Below are 15,814 nucleotides of genomic sequence, written 5' to 3'. Positions count from 1 at the left end.
TCGGTATATCTGTTTATTCGTTTTCATTGTATGAATCATTTCAGAGTGATAGTGGACTATTTGTGTGTTATCCAATGCCATACTCTTGAATCTTTTGAGTTAGGCAGATGCCAGGGACATCGGCTACGTCACCGAAGCTTGACAACATCCTCCCCCCTCCCCCTCCCACCGGCCTATCTTGCTTGACAGCTAATTGTAGTCAATATCGAAAAATATCTGTATAAGGCCACACGACTGATCTTTTGAACTTCCGTGCCTTGATGTATGCGGCCACTATGGTGCTATGTGTATGGTGTTATACGTCCTGTATCAGGCGATGTAGGATCAACCTGAAGCAATACAGAATTTCATACGGATCAGATATCTCAAGTGAAACACATGTTTAAACACATTTGATGATGGATGTTTAATCCCATATGAGGCCACAGAGTACGTCCAAAGCCATAAGGTAGTTTTTCACATTCTGCATAAATGTCCCTGGAAACAATCTACCCATGTGAGATGAACTGATGAGGCATAGGGTAAGGTGGAGCTAGATGAGACACTCGGCAAGACGTGGCATTTTTTGCTCGACGCCGCCTGTCTCAGATATTCAATTCGATTGAGGTTTTATTGGCGCATCAGCTACTAAGGCCATAATGCGCCAAATGCCACTGAAGACTAGCTAGTTAAAAAGTAAGTGTTCAGGACTAAAATTGGAATAACTGTTACGTTAGTATTTAAAATCATAGATCTTTTAAAAACCCAATATCCTGAAAAAAACTATACACGTTCTCAAAGGGTAGAAAACTGTCATCCCCCAGCAGAAGCGTTGGGTGGAGTGGCAAAAGGCTTCTATAAAAGGAAGCAAAATGATGAAGATGTTGGTACGCTGTAGACGTGATAAGGATGTGAATGATCGAAAGCTGATCCCCACAGTGGTTGCATTCCGGTGGGTCTTCTCTTCGTAGAAGATACCATGCATCATGTAAGTGTGTCCCAAACGAAGGCGGGAGGATAGCACTTCATGTAGTCGATTGGACATACCTGATGAACTGGTGTCTACGTATAGGGTTTGATACTATGTAATTTCTTATTGGTTAGCCTGTCCCAAGATATCTGCCAGTCAATAATTACGCATCTTTTTAGACATAGTTTGAGATCTTGATATGGAATTTCGAAAGGGGTTGTGTCACTTGTTAACGCAGCATAGCAGCATAATCAGCTCGTTCATTGCCAGGTATCCCAACATGACTGGGTACCCAGCAGAAAAGGAACTGATAGGCCCCATTAGCTAGCTTGCAAGGCTCCTAGCACGATCAACTGCCAGGTTTCTAGTGGGGTGCATGATACAAATGCCCTGTAGACAACTGAGAGAATCTTTGTATACTACTGATGATTTTATATGATTTTGTAGGATGTCGTTGAGGGCTAAAATTATTCCATACACTTCAGCAGTAAAAATAGACATGTTGCCCTATAGCCGGTGTGATCTTGTGATTATTCCAGTAACCATTGCGCATGAAACCCTAGTATTTGCTTTTGATCTATCCGTGTAGAATTAAATATGGCTGCCAAAGGTTTCCCTTAGGTGCTCAAATTCCTGTGTCAGTACAATGTTTGGAGTATCACGTTTGTCGTATCTATTATGTGATGTATCACAATTGCATGAGGTTGCCATGGTGCGAATTTTTTACTGAACTCAAGGATACTGGAGTTATATTCTGAAACATTTTCAGAGTAGAAGGTCGTGCTGACCCATGCACCACACAACCGTCTTGAGGGTTTTCAGGTGAGCTGAGAATGCCAGTTTTTCGTCGAAATTGAGATCAAGGAATTTGTGTTTAGATTTCACGGTTATACATTGGTTGCACATAGAAAGAGTGGGCTCTGAGAACATTCCTCGAACCTTCGAGGGTTCTTCGAACTGTCCGGAGAGAACTTGAAGCCATTTTCCTGAGGCCATCTAACAGCTTCTTTATTGTAAGTTGTAGTTGACGTTCGCACACCGATAGTTTGGAGGAGCAATACGATATCTGAACATCGTCAACGTAGACTGAAAGGGTCACGCTAGGTACAGACCCGTGCGGGGCACCATTTTCCTGGATGAATGGACGAGATAGTGTTGTCCCAACTTGTACCCTAAAAGTTCCCACCTGTAGGAAATTGGTAATGCATTGGAACATTCAACCACGTATACCAAGTGCATGCCAGTCTCGAAGGATACCATATCGCCGTGCTGTATCGTGTGCCTCCTCCCCTGACGAAGGCTTCTCTAATGGTAGTCTCCAAACGCAAAAGTTGGTCGACTGTTGAGCACGCAGCTCTACAGCCACACTGATATTGATCTAAAAAATTATTTTCTTCTAAAAAATGCATAAGACGCTTGTTGACCATACGCTCAAAAATCTTCCCCAGACAACTTGTCAGCGCTATGGGTCGGTAACTGCACGGGTGCGAAGGATCTTTTCGTGGCTTCAGCAGTGGAGCTATGATTGCCTCCTTCCAGCCAGAGGGTAGACAACCTTCTCGCCAGACAAAATTAAAGAAATCCGCGAGAGACCTTAATGGAATTAACGACAGATGTTTAAGCATCGAGTAGGCTTTGCGATCAGGTACAGGTACTGAGTATTTGGGGGATGGCAGAGCCCTTTGTAGCTCCGCCATTGAAAAAGTTGTAACCACACCTGTCATCTGACCCACTGTCAATTGTTTGCCTTTCAGCAGATGATTTGGTTTTTAAGAAATCTCTGCTGTAATTGGACACTTGTTGGAAATGTTCCCCGAGGGCATTTGCCTGCTTCGTCATACTTTGACACACTGTGTCATCTATTTGTAACAATGGTACACAGAAGCTTCTATAGCCGCCCTTGATTTTCTTTAGTCTGTCCCATATTATTTTTGATGGAGTTGTACCATTCGTGGATCATACGAAATTTCTCCAAGATTATTTCTTTGCTTGCCTTTGCGTCCAACGTGCTTTCGCTTGAGACACCCCACGCCCGGTTCTGTTCTTTGCGTGTGCTTTCATAATTACCTGTCCACCAAGGCTTGGAACGCTTGGGGAATCGGCCGGATGTTTGCGGAATGGACTGTCCAGCGGCATTTATAATTGTATGACTGATCTACTTATTGGCCTCCTCCACATTCAATCCCTGAAAAGCAGAAGATATAAAATCGGCTCCTCTTTCAAATATGTCCCAATTTGCCTCTTCTAATTTCCACCGTGGTGCACGTGTTTTGATGTTGTTAGTGTAACCGCGAAATTTAATAATGACCAGAAAATGCTCGCTACCTCGGGGATTATCTTCAGCTCTCCATTTCATGCAGTGGAAAAGAAGAACTGCACAAAGAAATGTCTATTGAGGAAAGAGACCTTGATGCAGAGTTTACATATGTTGACAATCCCGTATTGAGTAAGCAGACAGGTCTTGCAAGGAGGACTCATTCCAAAACTCTCCCACGACACTCGGTTTTTTGGCTTCCGCACGAAATTGTGTGCCTTGAAATCTCCAAGCAGAATGAACGGTGAGGGAAGCTCGTCCAAAACGTCTTCCATTTGTTTCTGTTCAGCAGCTATCGATGGTAGAAGATAAAGGGAACATACAGTTATTACATTATCTAAACAAATCTGAATAGCAACAGTCTCAGGTGTTGTGTTCAGTGGAATGTGCCTTGCAGGGATGTGTTTTCGTGTCAAAACTGCGACACCTTCAGAAGCGCGTGCTGTGTTGGATCGGTCCTTCCTAAAGAGATTCCATTGTCTGAATGGATTAGGGTTACAGGCGTTCAGATATGTTTCCTGCAAGTAAATACAGGCGACCACCGTGTGTGTCACAGAGATCGTAAACATCATCTATATCTGTCGGCAGGCCTCGGCAATTCCACTGAAGGGTATATTGCTAGGATTCATTAAAGGGACCGAAAAGTGAAAAATAACCCCCATATTTTTGCCCACTGTCGTGCACAACATCGTTGTTTGATAAGACACAGAAAGCATTACTTCTCAAGTCGGCATATTTTTTACGTATAAATATTTTGAAGGTTGCCGGAACATGGACGGTGCTGCCAGCGAACGGCGAAAAAGAGCAACTTGGGTTTCAGGTCCAGGGCTCCCAGGGATTGGTCAACCCTTACCACGTGAGAGCTAATTTTGTAGAGAACGAAGCTGGCGCACATTATCTTACAGCTAAACACTAGTTTAAAAATGACGCTCACTTCCATAGCTTTTACGTTAATAAAGCATTCAGCTACTTCGCCGCTACGAGCTACGATCCGCCGCGCCATCTGCAAAGTCGTCTGTGTTATCGCGTTTATTGTTTACGTCGTGGGCGGTCGTGTTGGTCGCGCGAAGAGAAGTGAATGACATGTTCGTGGTTGTTGTGTCAATTATTCGAGAAACCTACATATGAGTGGTGTGGTTTTTGTGTTCGGGGATGCAAAAATCATGTTCGTTCACCATCGGCGGCAGGCGTTTCTACCACAAGATTCAACAGGAGAGTGCGCGAAAACGAATGTGGTTCAAAGCACTCAGTTATTAGATGTAGCAGTCGTGTGGTATGTGCTGAGCTCATTTTGCTGCCGATGACTACGAAGATGCCGTAGAAGGCGAATTGCGAAGACGTCCGAAGCACACTGATGCTCAGTATCCAGTGATTTTGCTTCACCGAGGTGACGAGTTCAACACAACGTCTTAGGTACGTACAGGCGTCACACATGTATAAATTATAATATAGCGACGACGTATTCCATTTAACTTATGTTATCCTACTTGTCGCGTACTCAACTTTGTCAACATCAACAAATTTAATTTTAGGGGCCTTCCAGTGTTGAAGTGGCGCAAGACTGCTTCGTATGTGTGATCCAGGCACTCAAGTTGACATGACAGAAATAACTGAAAACAGGTATGCAAAGTCCACATATGGAAGCACTAGATTTGTTACGTGTTGCAGACTTTTTGACATTTTTTACTTTTTTTTAGTCGTGCAGAACATTAGTATGACGTCAACAAGAGGAGAAGAAACCGATGAGAACTACTAGCTTGTTTGAAGGGTACGAGAATAGTTCCTGTTGAGATGGAGTTATGACTTTATGACTAAGGAACACTAATTAATTTTCTAGAGATGCATCCTCTACACTTGAATACCCAGTGCAACAGCAAACGTTCATTGTCTTTGAAGCCGCAACTACTGGAATTGTTCAATGTGTGTCAGAGCTGCAGTGAGCCATGCAAAGTTACCACATCATATTGGTCCCAAAATTTGCAGAGTTCCCCTATCTCGGACGCAACTGTCATTTCTCTTTATTGCTCTTCCGATCCTACCTTCTCAGAAATGAATATGGTTCACCATACACTGCATGGGCACTGCCTTTCTCTGCTCATGCTTTCGGTTTCTTATTCTGTTGAATAAATCTTCACTTGAGTTTGCAGTCATTACGCTGTCTACTGTGTTTGCCCCTCAGCTATATTGATGTGCTCTAACGGTATAGCACATCAACATCCCAACAACCTTCCAAACAGCCTTGCCTAGTCCTACTTTTGGGTGGAAACTACACGATGTGGTAACATCCACATATATAAAGTTATAGTAAACAGAGATTTGCTGTTTTTGTACAACCTTCATTGTACATTTCTTTTGTCTCACTTAGCATGCCTGAAGAAATGTTCTGATCTTCATCAAGATGACAGGTCATTGTTTGATCTGCAGCATCATTTTTCCTGTAATCTTTTCACCAACAGAGAATACAAAAGTGAACAAATGGTTGAACAAAGCTTGTTAAATTCAAAAGGGAAAGACGAAACTGTTTATACTTCTCTTGTTTATTTTGTTGTAGGTTTTACAACTCTACGTTCAAGTACGTCAAAACATAAGAGGGCAGGAAGTCCTACTCTATTTCCTAAATCCCTGGACAATAAAAAAGAAAGATATAGTTTGAATTGGGACAAAACGTTGCTTCTGCTCTTATATTACATTTCAATTAAATGTTACGACGCATTTGTAGTGTACAGTGAAGCCAGTTTCAATTTGCAGGGCTGTCAAAAGTACTTTACAAAAGTACATCTCAATTACAGTAACAGAGAACTTATGCAATAAATTATTTAGCCATTTTGGAGTACTATGCACACCAATGGTGCATTGTTAACTTTGAACCCAGATCAAGGGTTAATAATAGTTGAAGTCAGCCCTCAAGTCCTTCTTTACAAATGTTAGTTGGCGACGTGATAATGAATCAGTTACAAGTACTCCGTTTAGCAAAACAGAGTTAATTAAGTGTTAAATCCCAATCTTGGTTCAATTATTAGTTGACGTTTGGAAACGTGGTCACTAAAAAGTATACTAAAAGGTTATGAACACAATTCAGCTGAATGACACTGATGAAAATTGTCTTACTTACTCCTCACATATACAAGTGAGACATGAGTATAACCTACAAATACATCTATGCCCACAGGTTACTTAACCTTCCAGGTACAAACTAGTAATTATAATATGCTGTGACAGCAAAGAAAAAGCAATGAGAAAAACTTGCAGCAAACAAGAAATGTAAATGTGCTGACAACAGTTCTACAGGTCAGCGCACTGATGGGAAAGCATCCCTAATAGCATGCATGACGCAGATCGAGATCAAGTGGAGTATTTTCTATTGTATTTTCACGGAGCACCCCATATCCTGATGAATCGCCAACGGGTGGTAAAACGGAATTTCCTGCAGAAATAAGGGTTTTCCGTCCAGTTTGCCGTTCAAGTAGCGCGTAAAGACCACATGGCGCTGCCGTGTACGTTGCCATGCTCTTCGGTTTCTCGGATGCATGTAAAAGACACTGGCAGTACTTCGGTGTCAAAGCACAGTATTTCGGAATATTCGTTAGTTCTGATGCAATCGTCTGTCTGCTCTTCACACGCATTCTCTACCTCTCGGCAGCAAAAAGCGTAGTATCCACCGTAGTACCCGCGTCGGTTTGCATTTCACACATGAACACCTGCACGACGAAAAAACAGCGCTTGTTTCGGCTTACATAAGTGCTTCTCCCTGATACATGGAAATTTCACAAAGCAGTCCATGTTCACGGCACGGTGAGCTACTCCTGAGGACGAATGTGACTCGGATTAATCTCTGGACGAGGAATCTTCTGCTGCGAAGAACACACTTTCCAGCACGCTAACGCACGAACAACGGTTCTGTGTGAGTGACAGTTCTCGAATGCGGAATTCCAGCGCACTTATGTCCAAGAGGGTCGACATTCTCGACGTAGAAAGCTGTCACAAATGCCCACTGCCATTTCCGTTTTCGCCGGATTAGCGCCCGGAAGTGCTCGTATTACATGCGTCCTCGACAGATGGCGCGGGGTCATGCCATTCTTGACAGACTGCTCGGTTTCCTACTAGGTCCCTGGACATGCGATTATGGAAAATTCGATTACAGAAAAACTACAGCGATTTCAGCAGAGTTCTTTGACATTTGAACTTTTGAAGGTTCAAGCTTTTCGCTGAACATAAAGTTTCGATAGGTTTATATTCACTTTTCGGTCCCTTTAAGATAATTAGGAGGAGGAAAAGGAACACCTGCATTGTGTAGCGCGTGTGTTTTGTGTGAATTTTGGGTTGTCTCTGCATGGCTTTATGGAGCCTGAATTCTTGGTGCGGGTACTTTCTGCTGATCCTTATGCTTTGCTCTATCTCTACCACCTGATTTGCCCCGCCTGTCCTTCCCCTGAGAAGAACCAGCTGGAAGACTCCACGAGGACGTGATGACTCCACGGACGAGGACGTGAGGACGTGTGATGAGTCGTCGTCGTCGTCAACTTCCATGGTTACGCTTTGGGACGGATAGCTTGCAATCTCTTCTCAAACAGAAGGGGAGCCAGCAACCTTTGATGAGGTTGTTACCGTCCCGTTTGGGCTGGCGGTTTGGCCAGCCTAAGGGTACACTTCCGTGGCCCTCTGTTTTCTTTGGGGAGTGTTTAGTGGAGGTCCAGGAGTCTGGGTCTCCAGGGATACTCTGAGTGGTGCCACTCCCCTGCGCACCACTTCGAAGAAAGTGTGTTTTTCTGAAATTCCAGTAGTGTCTTAGCTGTTTTATATGTGATGTTTTTTCTCTGTCTTTATTGTTAAGATTTGCTTTTGTTCTTGAAATCAGAGGCACCACCTGGAGTAGACAGGGTGCTCGCCACGACAGTTTGGACATTTTACGTTGCTCTGCCAAGGAACTGGCGTGTGCTCTTTCTCGGCGGATTTTGGGCATGTTGCATGTCCGCTGCAGGTCTGCGAGCTGTGTTCAAAGTGCTGACGTTTAAAGCAGAGCCTTGGCCCAGGTACATATGCTCTTACTGGATAGTTGATGTATTCTGCCTTCAAGAGAGATGGAAGCGTATAGAGCTGAAAGGACAGGACTACACGCTTAGTTGGGATTTCCATGCCTTCCCAGCGCATTACAATTATTTTTGCGAGCAGGACTCCGTTTATCTTTTAAGCCTTCTTCTAGTTCAATATCTGAGCGTGGGAGCAATTCATTCACAGAAGTCACGCCTTTTACAATGTTAAGAGTGCGATGGGCTGTGACAGATACAGCAGCATCGCCCATTTTATTCAGTGACTGAAGGGCTGCGCGCTGCTGTTTTGCCTGAACTTGAACCTGGATGTCACCTGTTCTCAGATTTTTCGCATCATAAGATTTCCCTATTAACTATTCTAGAACCTTTGCAGTCCCAAACGGGTACATTTTTTCGAGTGGGCAGTTCTGGTCCTCTGAATGCATGATTAGGTACTTTAGGAACAAGGGTTCTGCAAAGACATGAAGAAAATTCATGGTGAGTACTTCGTTGCAGTTTCTTTTGGGAGGCCGATCGCGTCTTTTGGAAGTTTGATTGTTCATGTAAGAATATGTTGTTTCAGTTCAGCAGGTGTGTCGGCCAGCACCGACCCCAACCAAGGGAACGTGCTCCGTACACTAACACATTCTATTCGCGATTCCAGCAAAGCCGTAGCCACCTGACGGCGATTTCGAAAAGCTGCGAGTGGAGGTCCGAGCCCGCGTCCAGACAGGGAAGCGGTACATGTTTCCCTTGCTTATGGACAGAAAGCCGGAAAGAAATAATGTATCGAAATCGAAAAGATGAATGTTGCATTACTAGATTCTTCTGAGACTGTTGGAAATACCGCACGCTTTCTTTTAATAGTCTTCTAATCAAGAAGAACGGAACGGAAGTCCCATGTATCGACCCATCGCACGGGTTTCCTGATTAGTTCTGTCACCACAAATTTATCTTAATATTAATCTTATTAATACAGAACGAGCAATCGGATTTTCTTTGTCACGTTGACATGTATGCATTTTCAGACCTCAGGTAACATAAACAATATCACCGTACTAATGCGGCATAGCCGAGCATCCACTATGGATGGTCTCTGGGAGAGACAGCTTCTGTCTGGTGTCCCACACGTATCAACGAATGACCCGCAAAGATAAAAATACCACACCAAGTTGTGTGTGAATACTAAGAACAGCGCAGAAAACGAATACTGTAATTTTCCAAAGCATCTCTCGCAGCACTCAGATGTTCGCCTAAGAGCATATGACATATATGCTAAATAATTACACATGCATGGTGTTAAGGCAGGGGGGTCAGGTATAGGCATGACTGCCAAGGGTTTTCAAAATGTCAACGTATAACGTTGACATACAGACAGAGTTCTGTCTGTTCGAACGTCGAGGTGAGAACTAACATCACATGAGCACGCTTTGTCACCACCACACCAAACAAATAAGTGTTCTCTTGAGCTGTTGCAAATGCCCATGTAAACGTTAACTTGTGCATTCCAATTTTTTATGATTCCGTGTGTCTCAAAGGTCCAAAAAGGGGTATCTAATTCGTAGAAACACTACGCTTCCATTCGGAACTGTGTCTGCCGTGCAACGCTCACATGTAAATACTACGGGACTATCGAAGGAGAAATTCAAACATGTATTGCCTTGCAGAATACTAATCCACATTCCAAAACACGTGCTAGTAGTATAGATTCGAGCCCCACAACAACCACTTTTTTCTAATCCAGTTGTAGGAATTTCTAATCCACCAGCCATTTCTAATCCAGGTCAAGCCAGGTCTAATCCAGGCTCGACCCCTTTATGGTGATCCATCTAATTCCTATGTCATTGGCTGCCATTCATTGCCACATTTGCTCACTCGCTCATAAACACCAAAATTATCTATTCTATTCAATTCTAAGTCAGTTCATAGGCTTCCAAATCGCTCTTTTTTCTAATCCAGTTCTAGGAATTTCTAATCCACCACCCAATTCAAATCTAGGTCAAGCCACTTCTAAGTCCTCTGGTTGGTTGGTCACAGCTCCATTCCTTCACGTTGATTGACCGATCCAGGCTCCACCCCTTCATGGTGATCCATCTAATTTCTATGTGATTGGCTACCGTTCATTGCCACAACATCTGCTCACTCGTTCGTAGACACCAAAATGATCTATTCTATTCAATTCTAAGTCATAGGCTTCCAAATCGCTCACCTGTCCATAGGTCCGGGGGGTGGTCACTTCCATTCATTTCTAAAACCTAGTGGTTGACCTATTGGCTGCCTCTCATACATGCTCGATAGACTCATTTGTCATTTCCACTCTCTAGTTACTCGGTCACACGCTTTCAACTGCATATTGCTTCATAATTTCAACCGCAACATAGACAGTCCCTCGTGGGTCAATTCCATTCATTTCTGGGCCAGCTCACAAGCCCCCCCCCCCCCCCCCCAAATTGCATATTGGCTTGGGACGCTTTCTAGTTAATCCAGGACAACGCTTCGGAACAGTAAGGACATAGAAAAACACGGGAAATAGTTTTCAACATTTATTAGACACATCATGGCATTCTCAGAGAGATTGTAGTTCTCTCTGGGGCACTTCCAGCACACTGGACATTTCCACCCCGCATCCATGGCGTTTTTTCACATAAGTACCGTGTGGATCACCCAAGCGTTCGTCCTTCTCCATCCACGGCTCAGTCCCAGACCGCACGCGAGAACAGCATGTCACGGAAGTATCAGTTCTCTTCCTGCACATCTCCTGGAGCGAAAAAAGAACATTATGAGCTTCACTATTTACATCATCCATTTAAACTTACCATATTCACAGCTTCCGTAAGGGTAGGATTCAATGTCATTGCTGAGGTATCTCTTGTCGTCGTATGCCATCAGACTTCTTTTGACGTTTCTGATGGTGTACATGCACTGTTTCTTTCCAACGATTGATACTTGTTCGTTCGATACGCTCGTGTGATTGAACAAGGTATTGTAGTATGTCTCATGGAGGAGGTGCTTGCGTACAATATTCTTTTTGACCCCTTTAGCTCTTGCAATTTGCTTTCCTCCAGCTAATTTGATGGAATACATTTTAGCTTTCAAGCATATTACTTCTTCGATAGGTACACTACCAGTTTCGCTTTTGAAAGCCCCAAGTCTCCCATGATTCTTTTCACTGTACAGTGGATGATCCCGGTCGAAGGAAGACAAATCTAAGTGGTCGTCGGCGATCGCTCGTAACTGATCTTCGTAGTCCTTGCAGAATAGGCCGAGGATCAGAGAATCCGTGTCAAAGTAACAGGCAATCACTGGACAAGTGAGCTTACTCAGCAAGGTTTCGTAGTAGAATGAGTACATGGTTAATTTACTCAGTTCCAAAATCGTAAACCCAATCTGGAGCGGGAAATCGCATCGCACTTTTCTTTTGCGCATTTCGTACATGACACAATCCGGGGACAAAATTTCCATCCTCACGCATTCCGCCCGACTCCCGAGGCGACTCGCCGTCTCCTCATCGAAGGCTACTCGAATGTCCCGCATGTTAAATTTATTTAAAAGTGTTCTTCCGAATACCGCATTATTTGAGAGTTTATAGAAATTTTTTTCGAACGTCGTGCTCGAGGCAACGCGTCTGGCAACGTTGTCCTCGATGTAGGGACGCAGGAATGGTGCCTGGCGAAATTTTAGAATTCTGTGAATTTTTGTCACTCTCATACCCAATCTACAATAGAGTGCGAGCAGCGCATAATGAACGACGTACTCGACCTTGTCCTTGCACGTGAGCAGCAGCTTTTTGCTGTTAGCTGGCTGATACATTAATTCTTCGAGAAGCCCTCGCTGGAATGGCGAGAGCCAATCCTTCGGGACGACCATCTTCTCAGGAGCCAGGGGAAAGTACCGTGTCAGTGCGTGGATAGATTTTGGATACTCCAAGTCACATACATACACGTAGCCAACGTCTGAATCAGTGGGGTGACGCATAAAATCCACGGAGCTAAAATCCTCGACCCATTCGAAATCACCAATTGGGAGGTGCTTTATCATACTGAATCCGTAAAGATTGTTGCAATCTATGTATGATATGTACACCTCCTCTTTATCGGGATCATAGCCACTACACAGAGGGTTATTGGCACGTAAATGACGCCTGCTCGCCTGACAGAGCCCACCTCTAACGCCCGATTCGATGGTTCTGTACATGTCCTCGTCGATGATTAACTCCAATTTTGCCTGCGTGTAATTTAGAGCGCATTGCCACGAATAGGATGCTAGAGAAACACAATGAAGCAATTCCAATCCACGTGCGCCGTAGCACAGACGTCGGAAGTGCTGCATCACATCAGCATGTAATAGGGCATCCGTTTTCAAGTACAGTGCATTATAATCTCTCAAATTTGAGCATCCAAAATGTTCAAATACGAGCAACGCATACTGGTAGTCCTCCTCACTTATATCCTCCCCCGTGAGATCATTTCGAAAGGAGGATTTTTCTGGCAAGGCCAATTCATCGTACACCGCGAAAGAACTGACATGGCTGTACGGGAATACACCTTTACGAAGTAAAATTTCGTAGTCGTTTCCAAATGCCTGCTTCAAACATTGGAATGCCTCTGCACCCCCCATGGATTTGACGGTTTCCACGAGCTCCCCCAGCGATGAATTTAGATATTGCATGGTATCTCTAAACAGGAAGGTGCCAATTTCGAACGAACGAATTTTTTCCATGGAGCTGGCCACAATGAAGGGAGGTCGCTTCCACCCAAGAATGTGAAATTCCCGCAGCAGTCCGGCCAAATCGTAGGACAAATTGTGTACCATGATCGGCAATTTTTCCCTCGTCGTGCACGCGACGTTACAGGGGTTACACAATGTCGCGATATAATTTGTCTCGCCCGCACTACAATGCTTTGAATGGTCGTGATGCCGGACACGAGGTAGATCTTCGGTGAACTCCTGTTTACAGTATGCACAGTGGGTAGCAGCTCTGTGCTCAGCGCATTGCTGATCATTCAGCACCATTGCGGCGGGGCAAGCGTTCAGGGCGATCATCTCATCCCGCATTTCCATCAATGCTTTCACGCACTGCCTCGCAGCATCTTCCCCATGGTGCGTCCTGATGCGCAACACCCTTGAGTCGTGGGTACGCACGAGCACGGCACAAAAGCTAGAGGTGATGTGACGCTGCATGCCATCACCACTGGGCGCAAGTACGCTCTCCGTGTCCAACGCGACAACGTAGTTGTACTGTTGCATGTACTGTATTTTAGTAAATTCTACAAAATTTTCTCCGGGTTCACAAAATTCTAATAGGATTTCGTTCACGTCTGCGCAAAGGCGTCGATGTTTCGCCATGCTCTTTTCCTCATTAAAAGAGCGAGTGCAACGTTCGCATACGAAACGCGTGTTCTTTCTCGTCAACAAACGCTCGAGGGACTTAATTCCGAAAAAATGCTCATCAACCTCCAATAAGTGAATTTTCTTTTCGCTTTCCAGTTTTGGGGGTCGCGACACGTGCACTCCCTGATCGACGTACGCGTACACGTACACAGATATCCTATTTTTCTCTTCGAACTCGTCCAGATCAGCGAATGAAACAGGGAAGTGACTAGGCCACCAGTACTCTGTTGCATAATTTTCATATTTTTTCCAACGATTCCTTTCTTGTGGGTGCAAGAGGGCGAGCGTATTGTATTTAAAGCACTCGCCCTCCTTACGCTCTGGTAAAGGGACATTTGTTAGGACATTCCTACGACTAGCCAAATTAGTGGGAAGTACCCCATTGCACCCAAATGTTTTAGTTTTCACAGAGGAAATACACATTTGAACTTTTTGGACGTCAGTGGATACAAACCCACTACCCTCGCGCTGGTAATTTTCAATGCGCCCGGTGGACTCCTGAATCACATCCATCAAAGTATTTGCGATAGCTCCATCGCTATGGACTTCGCGAGCAAGCGCCATGAAATGAGCTATGTGTGCGGTTACATCCCCTCGATTTTCTTTCATCATTAGAACGTCAGAACAAATGCAAAACCTAAAGGGTATCCTTTGCGCTCGCAAAATGGCAATTATATTGTGGAGGTGGTTCATTAAATATTGTCGCAAGTCCTCTACTCCCTGATCGTGAACAGATGCCAATAGCACAAACGCTTTGACGATACCTCGAAATGCGCTATCAGTTTGAAAGAAAGGCAGGAAGGAAATGTCCACATAGGGATGTGATCGCTCGACGTGAGCATGCAATGTGGCAGGTGAAATGTCTGGAGAAGATGGTGAATTCTCTTCCAATGGCTCATCATCCCCGATATCATGAGGATCAAAAAAGCAGAACACGCATCTAGGCACTGAAAAAAAAAAGAAGAAACACTAAGAAATCGTGCACCACAGAGCGTGGATGAAAAATACTTACTTTTGAAGCGAGCTCCGCACACTCCCGAAGCGATGCGAAGACTGCTGCCTCTTTACACATCCTCCCCACTTATATAGCGGCGACCTCGCTGCATGCCCCAACATGCACGGGTGCGAGGAGTCGTCATAGCCTAAAAATAACTTGCTCTGCATGTTCAAGGTCGCAGCTTGCCCTTAGCTTCACGTAATGCTCTGTCCGCCTACACCATTGCCGCACCTGAGCGCAAAGTTCGCTCTCATCACATGTCATTCCGATATGCAAGTTGATTTCAGGATCAGGCACACAACCATCCCATTTTGGCTGTGGAATTTCAATAATATTACTTAAAAGAAACAAATTGCAGTGAAATGCTGATTCATCTCAGACAGGTATTTCTACCCTCAGTGTTAAACCCTCAGATACCAGCATTTCTGCTCAAATAGCAAAATAGCTATGACTTCAAAAATTAAACACATGCTAAACAAGCTACCATCAACTGCTATCAGATAATTATTGCATAATGCTAAATACTCATTTGCATTGTCCCTGCGTGAAGAAAGCACAGGACAAGGGTACACAAATTCACTTAAGCGATGAGGGAAAAGGCTTAAGACCTCAGGTCACCACACATCGCCACGCGGCTAGCACAACATGACACCAACAAGATACTAGCAGCGGGAAGAACTGCAACACTGCTAAACAAGTCCAGACATGCCACGATGACGTCACAAACCAGGAAAAAAGCACACGCGCGCACGCTCGCGCACACACAGCAGCTCAGGAATGCACAAGGGGAAGTGCTTTATTGGAATTTCTACTCCTGGCTCAGACACCAACATTTCTGCTCAAATCAGCCATAACTGCAAGATTAAGCACTGCTTACTTCATCGAGCACCCATCAAAATCTAACAAACAAAAAACAAACAAACCCACTTTCCGTTATAGAACACTATTCAGCTTTACCAAGTGATTTTCTTCTGCTTTAGCAGTGAAAGAAGAAAAGAGCCATGAAAAATTACACGTACTTTTGCTTGAATAGCTATAAGATATAAAAAAAAAACGAAGCACAGGCTGTGACAAAGGCACTCATTTCTGCTATCAGATAATTATTGCATAATGCTACATACACAGTCGCGTTGTCC

The 15,814-nt window shown here is 44.3% G+C and overlaps 1 protein-coding gene across 1 annotated transcript; it reads right to left on the bottom strand.

Annotated features, from left to right (window-relative positions):
• Window positions 1–10,820: 10,820 nt before the first annotated feature.
• LOC135373101 (uncharacterized) lies at window positions 10,821–14,967 on the bottom strand. Its single transcript, XM_064606380.1, has 3 exons — window positions 14,694–14,967; window positions 11,107–14,628; window positions 10,821–11,048 (listed from the first exon to the last, which is right to left on the bottom strand). Coding segments are annotated over exons 1-3 (3,546 nt in total). The 5' UTR covers window positions 14,695–14,967; the 3' UTR covers window positions 10,821–11,025.
• Between the last annotated feature and the right edge of the window lie 847 nt (window positions 14,968–15,814).

This window comes from Ornithodoros turicata, chromosome 1 (genome assembly GCF_037126465.1).
Source record: "Ornithodoros turicata isolate Travis chromosome 1, ASM3712646v1, whole genome shotgun sequence".
Lineage (NCBI taxonomy): Eukaryota > Metazoa > Arthropoda > Arachnida > Ixodida > Argasidae > Ornithodoros > Ornithodoros turicata.
This window is presented reverse-complemented; position numbering and strand designations above follow the sequence as displayed.